General features: G+C 36.3%; 1 protein-coding gene across 3 annotated transcripts in view; it reads left to right on the forward strand.

The window, feature by feature from the left end:
* Window positions 1–16,806, forward strand: part of LOC111504143 (breast cancer anti-estrogen resistance protein 3 homolog) — a 141,772-nt gene that overhangs the window by 23,643 nt on the left and 101,323 nt on the right. The window contains exon 2 of one of the 3 annotated variants that reach the window (XM_074171013.1): window positions 13,348–13,497. The exons of the other annotated variants lie outside the window; for them this stretch is intronic. Coding sequence (XP_074027114.1) covers window positions 13,452–13,497 — 46 coding nt within the window. The 5' untranslated portion in view covers window positions 13,348–13,451. The remainder of the gene's footprint in view (window positions 1–13,347; window positions 13,498–16,806) is intronic. 3 annotated transcript variants of the gene reach the window in all.

Genomic DNA, 16,806 nt, shown 5'->3' on the forward strand with positions numbered 1-16,806 from the left:
ATTTGTAACTGACCATCTCGGGAAGCCTCTGTTATCTTGGATATTCCAGGATGAAATTTTCTTTCAGACTCAACGGATATTTCCTGGGTCCGTGTTCGTCAAGAGAGATCGTTGCTGCCAAGTAGCCATCGATACCGACACCATCAGCGCTGATTTTCTCTAGTCTAGTCTAGAAAATACCACGAAACCAATATTTTGCTTTGCTGATGAGGGCATATTGATCTCCCGCCTTTGCACTTTTTCGGCGGCATCAAGAGGTCTTGGGATAGCAGAAACCAACAACAGATTGTTGAATATGGAAGGAGAGTTGAGTCTCTCTCTCTTTTACTTGCTTTCACCGTCTTCTAATGATTTCGCATCTAGTGGGCGGGACCATATCGAAAGTTAGAAAGCTCGTTCTATATTTGGCAAACTGTAGAATCTAACGCTATGGAAACCTATGTACCTATCAGTTTTCTCCAGGAAGATGAAAATAGCGAAATTGGACATTATAATGTCAGGCATACAATTCCGCTGCGTCGAGTAATTTGTTGGATGACATATTGGATATCAATTTGTTTTGTCCCAGGTTGCTTCTCAGAAGAAATTAATGATATATTTTGGTTTGTAGATTTTGAGGGGGGGAATTATTGCTTCTACTTCTTTGGATCCGTCATAAGTTGTACATTCAATTGATACTGAAATATTTTGAAGATTAAGGCAATTCAAATTTGCTTGTATAGGTTTTCCAACAGAGACTTTTGATAACCGCCATGTTGTTGAAGCTACAACTGTCAAATCAGATGTCATTTATTCAGTCCACTTTGCCAAATCACAATGAGTATTCTGTTCGGGCAACGAATAACACATATGTTATGCAGAGGTGAACGTTTCAGAATATTCATACGTGGTGTTGGCAGATAACAAGGATTATCCACTCTAGAGGTTGGTCTACGTAATTTGAAATATTAAGTTTTTGCAGAATATGTCGGTTAATAATTAAATTAATTATCAGTTCAAAAAGAAAAATTGTGGAGTGACAATCACGACGGTAACTCAAGCTATTCATAGCATGTCTAGCTAACAATACATCATGGGGAAATCCAATTGGTGGATATGTATATTGTCTGATCTACAGGAGAGAAGTTTTAGGAAACGACGTTGTAATGATTCAACTTTCTCTGTATACAACTGATGACATGGATCTGACGAAAGCATAGTATAGGGTTTTCGATGTAGATGGATCCGAGAAATCTCTAGAGATTCGTGCAATAAATCCATACATTCTGTTTGCAGCAGACAGAATGGCTTCAATGTGTGGTTCGAAGGATAGTTTTGTGTCGAAGGTAACACCTAGATAGGTGAATGTGAGAGGCCGTTGTGAGAGGCCGTTTATTAAATATTGATATGAAAATGGCCGATTTTTTAGTGTGTACGCCATTACATTACATTTACTCGCATTTAAAGGAAGATTGTTGGGAAAACTACAAAGCTCAGCACGTTTCAGATTGAGGAAGAGTTTCAACTCTTCAACTGTCTTCAGACACTCCTCGATGCCATTGATCTCACAATAAAATTCCAGATCATCCGCGTATATCAAACAGTTGATGTCAATGACCTCAACTATGTCGTTTATGAAGACGTTAAAGAGAAGCGGATCTAGGTTGCTTCCTTGTGGAACACCCAGGGTAGCTGCATATTCCACAGACTTGAAGCCATTGATTATAACATACTGACGCCTGTCAGTGAAGTATGATATAAAAAGTTAGATCAAGGTCAGAGAAAAGCCATACCTGTACAATTTCGATGTCAAGTACAATTCCGCCTTAGAGAAGTCTGTATATATGACATCAGTTTGGGATCTCCTATCAATGATTTCAGAAATATATTGAGTAACATTGAAAATGTTGGTGATTGACGAGCGACCTTTCATAAAACCATATTGAAGTGGTGTAATTTGATTGCCTCAAATGATGATATAACCTGCTATAGATAGATAATGAAAGACCCTATAGATGTTGCGTGCAGGATAATGGATATTTCATTATTTTCATCCTTCAATGATTTCTGTTTATAGATTTGTAAAGGATATTTTCATACTGATTTTCAATTCAAGTTCCTTGACTATTATTTCAACAGCTTTGTAAACGTCAAAATTATAATTTTTCATTTTACACGGCACCATTATTCTTGATAAATAATAAATCCACACTAATAGACTGAGTACTTGACAACACGCCCCGATATCATCTTTCCTTTTCAACTACGAGACGGTATTTTGTCATTAAAACTCCCCTGAGGCTGTCTGAAACGATGAAATAATGAAACGTCCGTCTAAATCACGCATTTCATCATCGGTTCGGGAGTGTTTTCAATGCGAATTATTACGAGGTAAGATACGAAGTTGTTTGTAACGTGAAAATGCATAAATAAACATTTAGTGTCTCGCAATCCCACGCGTGACAATATTCATATCAATTGTGTGTTCTAATTACATTTCTGAAAAGTTCACTTTACCGAAATCGAATTTGAAAAAGGAACCGGTTTAAGCTTGATATCTAACGATAACACTACTTTTACTATACACCAGAATTGACCATGAACGTATTCAATGCTGCCTCTTTTCTCTTCTGCCTATCGACAGTATATGGTGATCATTATTAAAAATTTCCACAGGACAATGTTCTCTCCCAGTAAAATAATAATAATAAGAGTTTGCATACCATATTGTCCGTTTCACGGTTCTACTTTCCCCTCAGTCATGAACCATTTGTCCTTCTTCGACAAAAATCAGCTAAAAGGGTAAGAGAGCTGGGCTCCATCCTGATTGAAATGAATACTCTTGGTCGAAACGGTTGTACTTCCCCCGACAACAGGAAGGCCGTAGACTTTTGACTTTGGAGTGTCTACATGACAGAATGGTACTGGATACAGCCTGTAAAGTCGTCAGGAGTTCGGATCCCCTTCTCTGCATGGTCCGTGACCATGAGAGAGCAGGAATTGGAGCATTTTTTTTAGGGCAGCTGCCCGAGCAGCTGATGAACTCGGTATAATTTTCGACACTGAACGAGGTGACCAAACTCTGTCACCGAGTTGGAACCCGTTCAGCAAAAAACTCAGATAAAAGCCGCAGAGATCATCCTACTTCTGCAGAAACACAAGGATAAGCCAATGCGTTGGGTCTTATTCAGTAACATTTGAGATCTTGGCTTATCAAAGAACGAAAAAAATGCAGCAAATTTTTGATCAATCCACTAAATAGCACAAGGCTATAGATTGACAATTTTATAAATTTGTTGTCAGTTGGAAAAATATCCATTCAAATTTGATTATTTACACGTGTGCAAGAAAAGTTTTGAGATTTTCATCTGCATATTCTTTTATTTTTGTGTCTCACATTGAGTCTTCAGTTGTTTGAATTCATTGAAAATTAGAGCCCAAAGACAACGCATTTATGATTCAACACCAGACAGCGCCATAAGTCTCATCAGTGGTGCTAGGCTGAACCACAAATGCGTTGCTGAACTCAACTGTCCTTAAAGGACAAGCCTGTTTGAATGAAGTTAAAAGATTGATAAAAATGATAACATATTTTTCGGGGAATTTTCCTCAATTCAATTTATTAACTTGGCCTCAATACCATTTTGAAGGATACTGGTGATGAAATCACAAGATTTTTTGAACATAAATAGCTCATACTTGTAATGCAACACCAAACCGTTTCTTTAACACTTCGACATGTGTTTCAGTCACCAAGTCATCATCATCAAGAGGAAGATTAAACTGTTTAAGTATATTCAAGAATAGCTAATACTAATTTTTGTTTTCTCAGATTTCTTATTGAAAAATTAGTTACAATTGGTCACTGCTTGCACATACTCATAACTTCATGTAACAAAGGCTGAAAACAGAAAGATAAGGTAAAATTATTGAAGGTATTCCTTATTGTGAACCAAATGTAATGTTACTTCATCATAATCTTCTTGACATACAATTGTTACAAAGGAGTTTTCTTTCGAATAACTGTCATTAACAGAATCGCTAGACCGCACCTGTAATATGACATAAGAAGTGATAATTATATGGATATGTACGTCTTCAACCTTGATAGTTGGAATTTTTCAAAATACGGATTAATTTACGCATTTTTACCTAATGTGTATTCCAAGGTGATCTTCTTGGCCACCGAATATACAAGGAGAGTTATTTAACTATTTCAATAGAGAACCAGCCTGATTTGAATGGAAAATATTTAAATAAATGAAACGAACTAGGCCGATTCTTTGAAATTCATTTTTGTCATGATTCGAAGTAGACATAGCAGAAGTGCGAGAATAAATTTCAAAGTTTTCTTGATAATTTCAAAAATTACATCAACGGTAAAACTTTTATATGATACTGTCAAAAGTTTGTTTGTAAGGAGGGGCAGTTTTCCCCAAAAAAACCATTGCAGAAGCTTTGGAATACCGATATAAATAATACATGAATGAAATGCAACAAAATTGAATGATTTTTACTCATATGAGTAAAAATTGCTTTATATCAAGAAATGATTACCAACCTCCATACAATAATATAGGTAATATAAAATCGTCACTTTGCGACATACATCATTGATTTGTTCTCGCAAGTCTTCAGATGGAGTACGATACACTTCGTTTTATTTGTGTCCTCATGAAAAAATCCGAAGAACATGAGTCGATTGACCGAGGAGGCTACTTAATTGTACCCTTAATTCCTGTTCAACGACTTCAAATCCTGTCGTTCACATACATAATCATGTACATTTTTCGGGATGATATGGACGAGAACGAATTATTCAAACTACCCATAAAGAATCCAAAGAATTTGTCATTCACATATATAATTATGTACATTTTTCGACAAGCACCGTCTTGTTTAAACATAATATCCTCGTCAATGTGTATGCAGGATCACTCTTCATGATCATTGAGAGCTCGCTCTATAGTATTTTGAATGGAAAATATCATTTCATTTCATTAACACTTCAACAAGGAATATGAATGAGACGTGGATATATGAGGAAACTATTTTTTTTCCAATAAGATAAATCATGTATTCCAGCCAGATGCGTGTTTTTCTGTAAGAGCCTCAATATAACTATAGAAATTCAAATAGGATTGATGTACAACTCCAGAAATTTTCTATAGCATTTGCTCCCATTTGAATCTTTCTATGCCATATTATGATAGTGCCTGTTATGTATAGCAAAAAATAATAGTCCCAGCATTGATCCTTGCGGTACGCCTGTCTTGTTTTGTGCCTTTTTAGAGTTTTATCTTTTTTCTATATGGCTTCGACCCGACAATTTGTACACAATCAAGAATACCTCATCTTGTTCCACAGTGTTGAGGTTTCTTCAATCAAGTTTTTTAGTTCGAAGACTCGAACGTCTTCAATAAATTACAGTGAGCATTTTCAATTTCAGTGAATGGTGTACCTACTTGAAGCAAAAAAGGTTTGGAAACTATAGCTCAAACACAACGCATCAATGATTCAACACCAGACAGCGCCGTTTCAATCCATGATAAGTGTCATCAGTGGTACCAGGCTGAACCACAAATGCGTTTCTGAGTTAGTTCGGAAAGACAGTTGAGTCCAGCAAAGCATTTGTGGTTCAGCCTAGTACCACTGAGGAGGCCTATGGCGGGTCGAAACAGCACTGTCTGGTGTGGAATCATAAATCCGTTGTTTGGGCTCTACTTATTTTTGTTTCCACCATGAGCTTAAAATTTTATTTTTGGTAATTATATCACTATAAATTAAATTCATCCAACAAACAAAGTAACCCTGACAAAGATAGGCGCGTGATCAAAGAGTGAAAAAAGTAACAATGAACAGCTTCCTTATGCTAGCCAATCAGATTTAACTGCAATCGGCTGGCGGAATTCATAGTTACAGTGTCGGAGTGGTCAGTTACGTTTAAACGCCTCTGGTGTGTACATATACAGTATTTCAAAGTTTTTAAAATGTCAAGTATTGATACGGCTGAGGAAACTGCTAATTTGTGTCCCTACACTTCACCTATTTTTTTCCTATACTCCGCCGAATATTATTAAACAATAGAAATAAAATTTCGGTCGTTCCTTAGTGCGACTCCGTACATGCAGCCTTGTCTGGGAGATCACGTGAACTATGCATTATAATGTTTTGGAGCACTCCGTTGCTTAGATGGACAGAGGATAGTTTATTATTTTGGGATTGTCAAATTTTTCCATAAAATGTATATACAGTACATTTCTTTAATGTCCCCCCCCTTCTATTTTTGAACGAGTCAACTCAAAAAATTGAAATTTGGAATAATGAAATCAATGCACGAATACTTTATTTTGAAGTGAAACTGACAGATGAAACTTTCAAGATGGCGACTGGGCGCCATCTGGAAAAAAAAATTAAATGGAAAGAGGAGTCTTGTGACAAATCATTTTGAAGCTCCTGATGAATACTTCACAACCCTAGAATATGAAGTCAATATCTTCACCTACTACAAAATGGCGGAAAATTTAATAATTTCCTGAAGACAAATACATTAAAATATCGATATTTCTAGAAATATCAGCAGCAAATAATAGCAGCAAGTGCAAATAATTGGTGAGATGGTAGTAAATCCTGAACAGTCTACTTATTCCGTTGCGAATGTTTGTGAGGTGTCTCCTTCTACTGTATGAAGTCTTTTGAAGAGGAATAGGTATCATCCATACAAAATTAAAATGTTACACCAATTGACTGAAGATGACCCTGATCGAAGAACAGAATTATGCGAAATCATGACAGAAACCATTGCAAGGCATCCTACCTATCTCCACAATATTTGTTTTAGTGACGAATGTACATTTTTTAAACGGCAATGTTCACAGACAAAATCGCCGTTATTGGAGTGACATCAACCCTCACAGTTTTCGGGAAACACATACCTAATATCCATAAAATTAACGTTTGGGCAGGAATATTGGGTAATTATATTGTAGGACCTCTATTTATTGATCAAAATTTAATAGGGGAACTGTATTTGAATATGCTGGAAACTACTGTTAACCCTCTCATCACTGAAATCGTCTAAGCGAGTCCTAATGAATTTGATATGGATATTATATTCCAACAAGATGGAGCACCACCACATTACCCCAGACAAGTTAGAAACTATTTGGATACTACTTTTACCGGTCGTTGGATTGGCCGTCGAGGTCCAACAGAATGGCCAATCTGCTCGCCAGATTTGACACCTTTGGACTTTTTCTTATAGGGCTATTTGAAGCAAAAGGTGTACGAAACTGAACTTGCTTCAATACTGGTTATACGGCAGAGAATAATAAATATTGGTAGAGATATTGACATTATTGTGTTCGAAAATGTTCGGCGTGAAATATCGGATAGGCTGTTCATATGTCAAGAAGTTCAAGGAAACGATTTCGAGCATCTTCTGAACTGACCTCAAGCTTATTACCTCATATTATGTAGGTAAATGTCAATGTATTCAGGCAATTATTGAAAGTTCCGCCATTTTGTAGTTGTTGAAGATATTGACATATTTTAGGGTTGTGAAGCAAATTTCAATTTTTTGAGTTGACCCGTTCAAAAAATAAAAGAGGGAGGGGGAATTAAAGAAAAGCACTGTATAGAACATTATCTAAATGAGTACCTATGCCTAGGTGAAAGTTACTCATTCAAGATAATTGAAATCCAATAACTGTGTCATACAAGAAATTGTATATTATGAAATGAAAATAAATTTGATTTGATTTGATTTGAATACGTTTCACCAATGTTCTATTATACCACTCGGTTTTTTCTTTACATCATAACTATGATCTATTATTTCTTTTGCTACGATTATTGTACACCAATGTACCTATTTCAAATTGTCAGTTTCTTTTCGAATTTCAGTGGGTTTTTTCATAAACCGCAAACACGAAATTAACTATAGTGGTATTCGAAAATAGAAAACGATGTATAAGCAGGTTCCCCCATTAACAACAGTATGTAATTTACTTAAAAAAATTAGATAGTTCAAACCGCATACCAGTATGCAGTGTCTCAATTTTGTTGGATTCTCTGAGAGATGGATACGTATAGGAATGAATATAAAGGAATGTTTGATTTCTGTGATCCGAAATAAACAATTTATGCCTCGTTCAATCTAGTACCCAATCTAATAACTGCTCTTGTATTTGATGTACTTCTTCATTGATTGTCTTGGGCTACGATGATTCAAAACCTCTGGAATAGATATCCATTAATCATTTCAGGCGAGATTAGCGAAAACGATCTGACCGTACATTTTACACAACCATTATCGTGAAGAAATTCTAAGAACTCCTATGTCGCATAATGTGCAAACAGGAAAGAAAAATACGTGAATAATTCTTATCGTAGGGACACGTGTTTCAAAATGGGCGTTTGAAGTGTGACGATGCTATTCAGGTGAAAACAATATGTTCAAGAGAAGTAGGTACTTATTAAATAAAGATGTTTTTTCACATATAGTCAGTGGACATACTTGAAGACTGGCTATAAATCAAATCATCTAAAGGAACAATTCTTTCACGCCAGTCTTCACTTACCCACACAGTAGGTTATTGGACTGACACCTATCAGAAAACAACTACTCCTGTGGTTAATACCACGATGGGCGTTGGATTATATCCGACAAATAAGTTTTACTTCAGAAAAATTACAAGAACTACAACTTATAATTTTCATTATTTTCTTCTTCTTCGTCGTCTCCCGACCGCTGTAGTATTTCAAATTCCTCTTCTTTATCGTATGCAACGACATTTGTCTTCCGGGTCTTCCATGATTTCGTGGTCAAAGGTTCTGTATTCAAAGGCTGAAGAGCATTGCAACCCCGATTTCCTGCATCCACATCGCGAACCAAAACCACTCTTGCAGTTGCAGAATTTTATGTTGAGCAGGTGCTAAAATTGTCGTGATAGGTTCCAGGAATTGGTTACGCTCTATCCAACCCCATTCCTGAGGCTCCAAATTATGCCATAACCAAGTTTGAACTTGATAATAAACACTATTATTGAAATGTTTTGAGCTGCTGCACTTGGTGGAATATTTGGTAACTGCAAAGGTTCATTAACTTTTGTAGATTTGACGTATTGTGCATAACAAAGATGATTGATACTGCCCACAGATTTTATTTAAGTTTTTTCCCAGATGGCGCCCAAAAAGGGGGGTCTAGCGACACATCATTAAGCTCCTGACGAATACTTCACAACCCTAGAATATGAAGTCACCTACTACAAAATGCCGAAACATTTAATAATTCCTTGAAAACAAACACAATAATATCGATATTTCTAGAAATATTCTTTTTTATCTTCCATTTGGCAATTCCGACAACCCGTAAGGTTTGTTGAGTTATTTTTTGTTTATAAAAAATTGGAGTGATACCAACCCTCACGTTTTCCGGGAAACACATACCCAATATCCAGAACAAATTACCGTTTGGGCAGGTATATTGGAAAACCATATTGTAGGACCTCTATACATTGATCAAAATTTAACAGGGTAATTGTATTTGAATATGCTGAAAACTACTGTTGACCCTCTCATCACTGAAATCATCGAAGCGAATCCTAATGAATATATTATGGATATTGTATTCCAACAAGATGGAGTACCACCACACTACTCCAGGCAAGTAAGAAACTATTTGGATACTACTTTTCCTGGTCGTTGGATTGGCCGTCGAGGTCCTACAGAATGGCCAGCCAGCTCGCTATATTTGACACCTTTGGACTTTTTTATGGATCTATTTGAAGCAAAAGGTGTACGAAACTGAACCTGCTTCAATATTGGATATACTGCAGAGAATAATAAATATTTGTAGAGATATTGACGTTACTGTGTTCGAAAATGTTCGACGTGAAATATCGGATAGGCTGTTCATATGTCAAGAAGTTCAAGGAAACGATTTCGAGCATCTTCTGAACTGACCTCAAACTTATTACCTCATATTATGTAGTTAAATGTCAATGTAATCAGGCAATTATTAAAAATTACGCCATCTTGTAGTAGTTGAAGATATTTTAGGGTTGTGAAGCATTTGTCAGGAGCTTCAAAAAGATAGTTGACCCGTTCAAAAAATAAAAGGGGGGGGGACATTAAAGAAATGCACTGTAGACTTCCAACAGGATTTGAATTCCATTCTCAAATATTCTTTTAACCAGACATTTTTCTTCAAATGCTGATGCAAGTTGATCCAAACTTGGCAGTTTCTCAAATGCTTTTAAAAATGTTTTTTCCTTTTTTTAGTCTTTTTTAAGACGAAAATTATTGATAATAATGTATTTTGTTGTTCATAAAAGTGGTAAAAACAGAAAGATTAATTTCTTATTTTTCATGATGACCTCCTAGCACGTAGTGGCTACACCCATCAATTCAATTATGCATTTATCAATGATCAATGAATTTTATATGAGCGGGACTACCGGTTGATGCTCTAACCTAACTCTAACTAACCACGCGCTCTCCGCTCTCCATCTCGAAAACGATACAAATATTTTTTTGAAAAAAAGTTGTAGGGCAATTCAATCCTCTACAATATTGATAATGAATACAGGTAGCGAAAAACCCATAGGATATTCAAAAATGTGCAAAAAATCGATTTTTGTGATCTTTGACATTATATTTTAATAGTCGCGTACACTCGACGATATGTAGATTTTTGTTTAGGATGTCAAAATACGGTTTTATACGAGTCTATAGCTGGGTATCTCAAATTCCGAGATACGTACCTAATTTTGACTAAGATGACTGGACCATATATGCACTCTAATATACGAATGGCCTCAATTCAACAAAAACTTTTAAAAAACGATCAGCGGATGTACGTCAAACTTCCGACACACCCTCGTACATTTAACACATTGCCTGTGAATAACGTAAGAATGCCAAGCGTCAACAGAAGATGGGAAGGTGTCCTATTACACAGTCCTATTCAAACAAATGCACATGGTTTGTGACGTCCCAAACTAAATCGACTGCTTCAACACTAATGTGTTTGTCGGGAAAACAAAAAAGAATTAGAATATCTGGAATGGATACGATGTTTCATACAGGGCGATATCTGAATATGTAATAGTGTACTACCGCAGTGTTTACATATTCAATAGAAAGATAACACTGTCTCAAAAATAGTGAGGGATCGAAGAGGGCAAAATAATTCTTGTTTAATTTGAATTTTTCAATTTCTTTTCAGGCCCCTCTTTTTGTTTTCTTCTGTTTTACATGAGGAAACGTTACGACAAAAATAGGAGGTTAGGTGGACGATCAGTGGTTCAACTAGGTCATATTGTAAAATTTGAAACAAAAGGTGACACCCTAAACTTGACAATCAAGAACTATTACACCCCCTAGATTTTTTAAATATTTTGGATTCAATGTGTGATGTAAATACTGATCTTTTCCAAAAAGTAAAATAATTTTGAATAATTGTCTAATCGAGGAAGACAAGATATGGTTTGATGCTGCTTTTTCTGGTCATGACTACCACCTTTTCAAAAATGCATTTATAGAAAGTAAATATAGGACAGAAATTGAAAAGAAGTTGTAAAGAAAGGGAGACATACACAGACCATTTTACACATTGTGTCTCTCTAGCTAATAAACACTTAGAACACCTCATTTCACAAAAATTGGTAGACATTTTCCAACGGGGCTGTTCTTATTGGATTGGATGACTTCGAACTTGTTCTTGAAAGGTTAAAATAAGCAGACGGTCGGTAGCCGGTCGGTACGACGTGGGTGCTTTGTTTACTCAGTCAATCGACCGCTGTGTTAGTCGGTGGTTCAAGCCGCAGGCTGAACGATCGATTTTCACTTGCTATCATCCAACCCGTGTTAGGAATTACACGTCAAAAGGTAAGACCTCGTTGCTGCTTAGCTCGCACAAGTTTCTACTTATGAGGGTTGTCGTAGGGGAAGACAACTGGTTAACGTCAAAACATATTTGAAACATATTTAAACTTACAATAATTATTTTTTGCTGTTTTTCCCCGACCAAATTATCATTCGCAAAATAAGGGGGGTTGCAGATATGACAAAACATATTTCTCCCTCCACCTCGTAACACGGAGACGAAGCTCATCACATCACTACACATTTACAGTTTTGTTTATGTTCATTTGAATGAATAATAAAGTAAACCTTACTTGTGAAGAGCATCGTTATTTTCCAGTTTCATATTAAAGTAGATCCTCATACTTCCAAATATATATTAAACTGCCTGAAACTTCCAAATTAACACTGACGTTATTAGGAAGTGGTCCACTTCGAACATTTTTATTGTTAAAGTATTAACTGTCTCAAACAAATTTATTTCCAACAATATTTCACTGATCACAAACTAATTTATTTACAACACTTGACAACTAACGCTTAATTTATCTCCACTATTTGAATTCCTTGTTTAACCGCTCGATTCACTTTCTGAACTCTTTCTTGGGTCGGAAAGCCGGCCTTATATAGGTAACGATTGTTTCTAGAAATCTGTAGTCGGTTCGATACTCCACTAGAGTTTTACCGGCGGTTGCCGACTGCATTCCTTTTGCGGTGATGTCATGAGTTTGTTCGCTGGCCGGCATATCAGTCAGGGGCGACTTCAGGTTCGTTACAATATGTTTAATTTTTTTATTCATTAAATACAACTGAAAAACTGAACGCCAGTATGTACTATAATTTCGATGCAATTAGTTCGCATTTTTTAATATACCAGTATATTGAAACGTAGCGAGAATTGGATATGAACAGAGTACGTAAGAACCTAAACTAGTATTTTTCAGCAACAACAAAATCTAAAGTGCCTTGAAATGAGACAGCAGACCCGGCACCCGACTTGTCCCGGTGCATTACAAAAACGTCGCGTATTCATTTCGATTTCATTGAAATTCAGAATAAGGTTTCCATTTGTCCATTAAGATGAACAACTGAAACTACTCCAAGACACTAGAATTGCAACACTATTTCGAAGCCTGTTTCACCCAACAAGTTATGATCTCTGGTGTTTTCAAAACAATATTTTTGACCTCGCCAATAAAATTAAACGCAAATAAAACAAATAGTTTACTCAGAAAGCAGAGGTTATGAGATATCACAATAAAATATTATTGGTGAAAGTTGAAAACAAAATGATAGAAGAGGTCAAATATTCCTTAATGAATAATTTATGTGAAAGTCTAGACCAATGGTCAGCGGAATGTGGAAAACCTCTTGTGTTATGCTGTAGTTTATGTTCCAGATCACCAAATTTCAAATATCGAAGTGGCCAACTATTCTTCAGTGCTCATATTTACGTCTTGTTTTATTCATCGGATTAAATTTGAATTTTTATAATTTCAGGCCGATTGTTTCATCTCTACTAAATGTCGAAGATCAATTTTCAAGTGTAGTGAGAAGTGATGTTTTGTGAAAGTTCATGTGATGGATTCAAAGGGGTTTGAGACATGGGAAAAGGAGCCAGCAAACTGAAGAAAAAAACCAGTATTCATAGTATGTATTGGAATCAGTACTGATATTATAAATTGTTGAGTTAGGTACAGGCATAGTCTGTCGATATGAATTGTTTGCCTTGCGTTGGTAGATTATGAAGGCTCCCTGTCTATACAGTGCTTTTCTTTAATGTCCCCCCCTTTTTATTTTTTTAACGGGTCAACTCAAAATATTGAAATTTGGGATAATGAAATTAATGCATGAATATTTTATTTCGAAGTGAAATTGACAAATGAAACTTTCAAGAAGGCGACTTGGCGCCATCTGAGAAAAAAAATTAAATGTAAAGGGGGGTCTTTTGACACATCTTGTTGAAGCTCCTGACAAATGCTTCACAACCCTAAAATATGTCATTATCTTCAACAACTACAAAATGGCGCACTGTAAATAAAAATCGCTTCAATTTTATCTTCCAATGGACGAGAATTGACCATTTTAGAGATTGTTGACGTGGTACCTTTCTACTAGTGAAACCGAAAACTAAATGAGAATATTCTAACTGAGCAATGATGTTCATTGTCGTACTGACATTTCTTGTCGTTTTTATAAACAATAACAACTTTACGAACCTTATCGGGTTGTTGGAATTACCATATGGCAAATAAAAAGGAATATTTTTAGAAATATTGATATTAATGTGTTTTTCTTCAGGAAATTATTAAATGTTCCACCATTTTATAGTAGGTGAAGGTATTGACTTCATATTCTAGGTTTGTGAAGTATTCGTCAGAAGCTTCAAAATGATGTGTCACAAGACCCCCATTTCTATTTAATTTTTTCTCAGATGGCGCCTAGTCGCCATATTGGAAGTTTCATCTGCCAATTTCCCTTCAAAAATAAATAACGATGAGATTGGAACCTTTGGTGTGAAAGTACACAGGTTAATAACATTTACTTTAAAGAAAGATAAGTACGACAATGAAAAGAGAGTGATTCGGTATGTAGCTGAAGCAAATGGTTTTAACCCAGATATAGTTGACAAGATAATTAGAAAATGCAAGTTTAGGGAAGCACTTCGGAAATCTTCGACTTTTCAAAAAGAGGAGAGCAATAACAAGTTTATAGTAATCCCATATGAACCCCAATACACGAGAGGGCTTCAACAGATATTCGATAAAGTAAATATGAAAGTTGCATATACAACTTCTTATAAATTGCAACAGCTTCTTGGTAATCCAAAAGATAGACTAGAAAACACAGAAAGGTCAGGGATTTACGAAATCAGCTGTCAAGATTGCAACAGCAAATACATCGGCCAGAGCCGACGAGCGATTAAAACCCGCTTCAAGGAGCATTGTGCACACATGAAATATGGAAGGATAGAAAAATCCAGTGTCGCCCAACATGGTCTAGACAAGGACCACAGAATTGGTGAAAACAATCTGAAACTGATTAAGCATGTGCATGACATCAGGCTACTCGATGCATGTGAGAATCTAGAAATACCAAAATGTAAAAACAGCATGAATGGCGATAAAGGACCTATCCCGTTTAGCCTGTTTTTTAATCTTCTGTTAGGAAGAGAATAATTACTAAGAACTTGCAGGTAGTTAATTACCGAGAAATTCCATATTGGACAACAGGTATACAACCTCAGGTAACAAATTTTAGTATATAAGGACTAACCAGACTAGACTAGGTATCAATTTTCTTCTCCTGAGGATGCTAACTTTGTTGACGAAACGCGCGTCGAGTGCAAAAATATCATTTTGGTGTTAGGGCAATCAATCTCGAAAAAAGTTATTCGAAAATAAAGTATTCATGCATTAATTTCGTTATCCCAAATTTCAAGTTTTTGAGTTGACCCGTCAAAACATAAAAGGGGGGGCATTAAAGAAATGCACTGTATATGTAAATATTAAGTTCATGAAAACATGTCGTTAGTCGATTATACATACCTAATTATAAAAACATTTTGATGATCTTGATCAAAGAGTCTCTAATCATTTCTAAAGATTCGGGTGTTCAAATAAAACTGGTCGAAGTAGGCAACATTTTACGATAAAATGATTATGAGAACCGTAGAGTATCAACAAATATATCGTCTATTTTTGGTAAAGCGATAATGAGAAGAAACAATTGTGAAAAAGAGGCCAAAAAAGGAGAAGAAGATTTCAAACCAATCTACTTCATGACGATTTGAAAGTGATAAGTGTTGTAAAAATCGCACACCTAAAAAAGTTGTGATCTATATACGTTCTTCACAATTGGGAGGGAGCAGATATCTGTCAACCCCAGCAAAACTGTCGAAGGATTTGTTGTAAAACTTGGGGTTTAGATCCCAAACAAATCCATTGGATTTATGTAATGATTGTCAGACCAATGATCACTTATGGAGCAATTGCCTGGTGGCTGACGGCTTTACAGAAAACGGCTCAGGCGAAGCTCTCTGGCTTACAAAGGCAGGCTTGTCTGGCCATCTGTGGTGCCATCTGTACCTCACTGTCAGCGGCCATGGAGATCCTTGTAGATCGACCTCCTCTCCACATTTTTCAGGAAAGATAGGGTAGATGGACTGCATATAGACTGCTAGACTGCTGGTTGATACTGGAAGTCACAGCATTGTGGGAATTACATTTGATATTATAACTTCAACTGTCAACTACGAACTTCGGGAGAAGGAAATGTTAAAAGCAGATAGTTGTTGTTTCACAGATGGATCAAAAACAACTTCAGGCTCTGGTGCAGGTGTTTTCAGTCGCAGACCCAGGACAGAGATATCAACCTGTCTAGGGACCTATGCGATTGTGTTTCAATTAAAAATCTATACTATTGAATTGTGTGCGGTAGAATTCTACCTCATACACAAGTCAATAAAAATATTCTCCGACAGTCAAACGGCGTCGGAAGCTCTTGGCTATTACCGAGCAACGTCTAAATTGGTATCAAATTGCCAAAAACGACTCTCCTGAATAGGAAGACTTGAAAAATTGTCTCTGATCTAGATTCCTGGCCATATTGGCCTGGAAGGCAATGAGGCTGCTGATTCGGACCAGAACCTGTCATCAGCATCACCTTATGCTTTGCCAAACAAACATTGACAAGAAGATTTATGGGCTTGTGGCAAAATCTTTCAGGATTGGCTCACTTGAGAGCTTGAAAGCTTGAAACCAAACAGTTGTTGGATTAACTACGATGTCTAACAGGCCCTCTCACTGGTCACTATGTCTGAATTATCATATGCAGACACTTGGATTGTCGAAAGACAGTGTGGGTTGCTTTTGTTTGAAAAATGATTAAACAGCAGAGCACATACTTTGTGCCTGCCCCGCTACGAACCGAATCAGGTTTTCAGTGTTTGACAGAGCC

This window comes from Leptinotarsa decemlineata, unplaced genomic scaffold (assembly GCF_025532065.1).
Source record: "Leptinotarsa decemlineata unplaced genomic scaffold, Ldec_3_MD MMD2_tig00000008_RagTag_RagTag, whole genome shotgun sequence".
Lineage (NCBI taxonomy): Eukaryota > Metazoa > Arthropoda > Insecta > Coleoptera > Chrysomelidae > Leptinotarsa > Leptinotarsa decemlineata.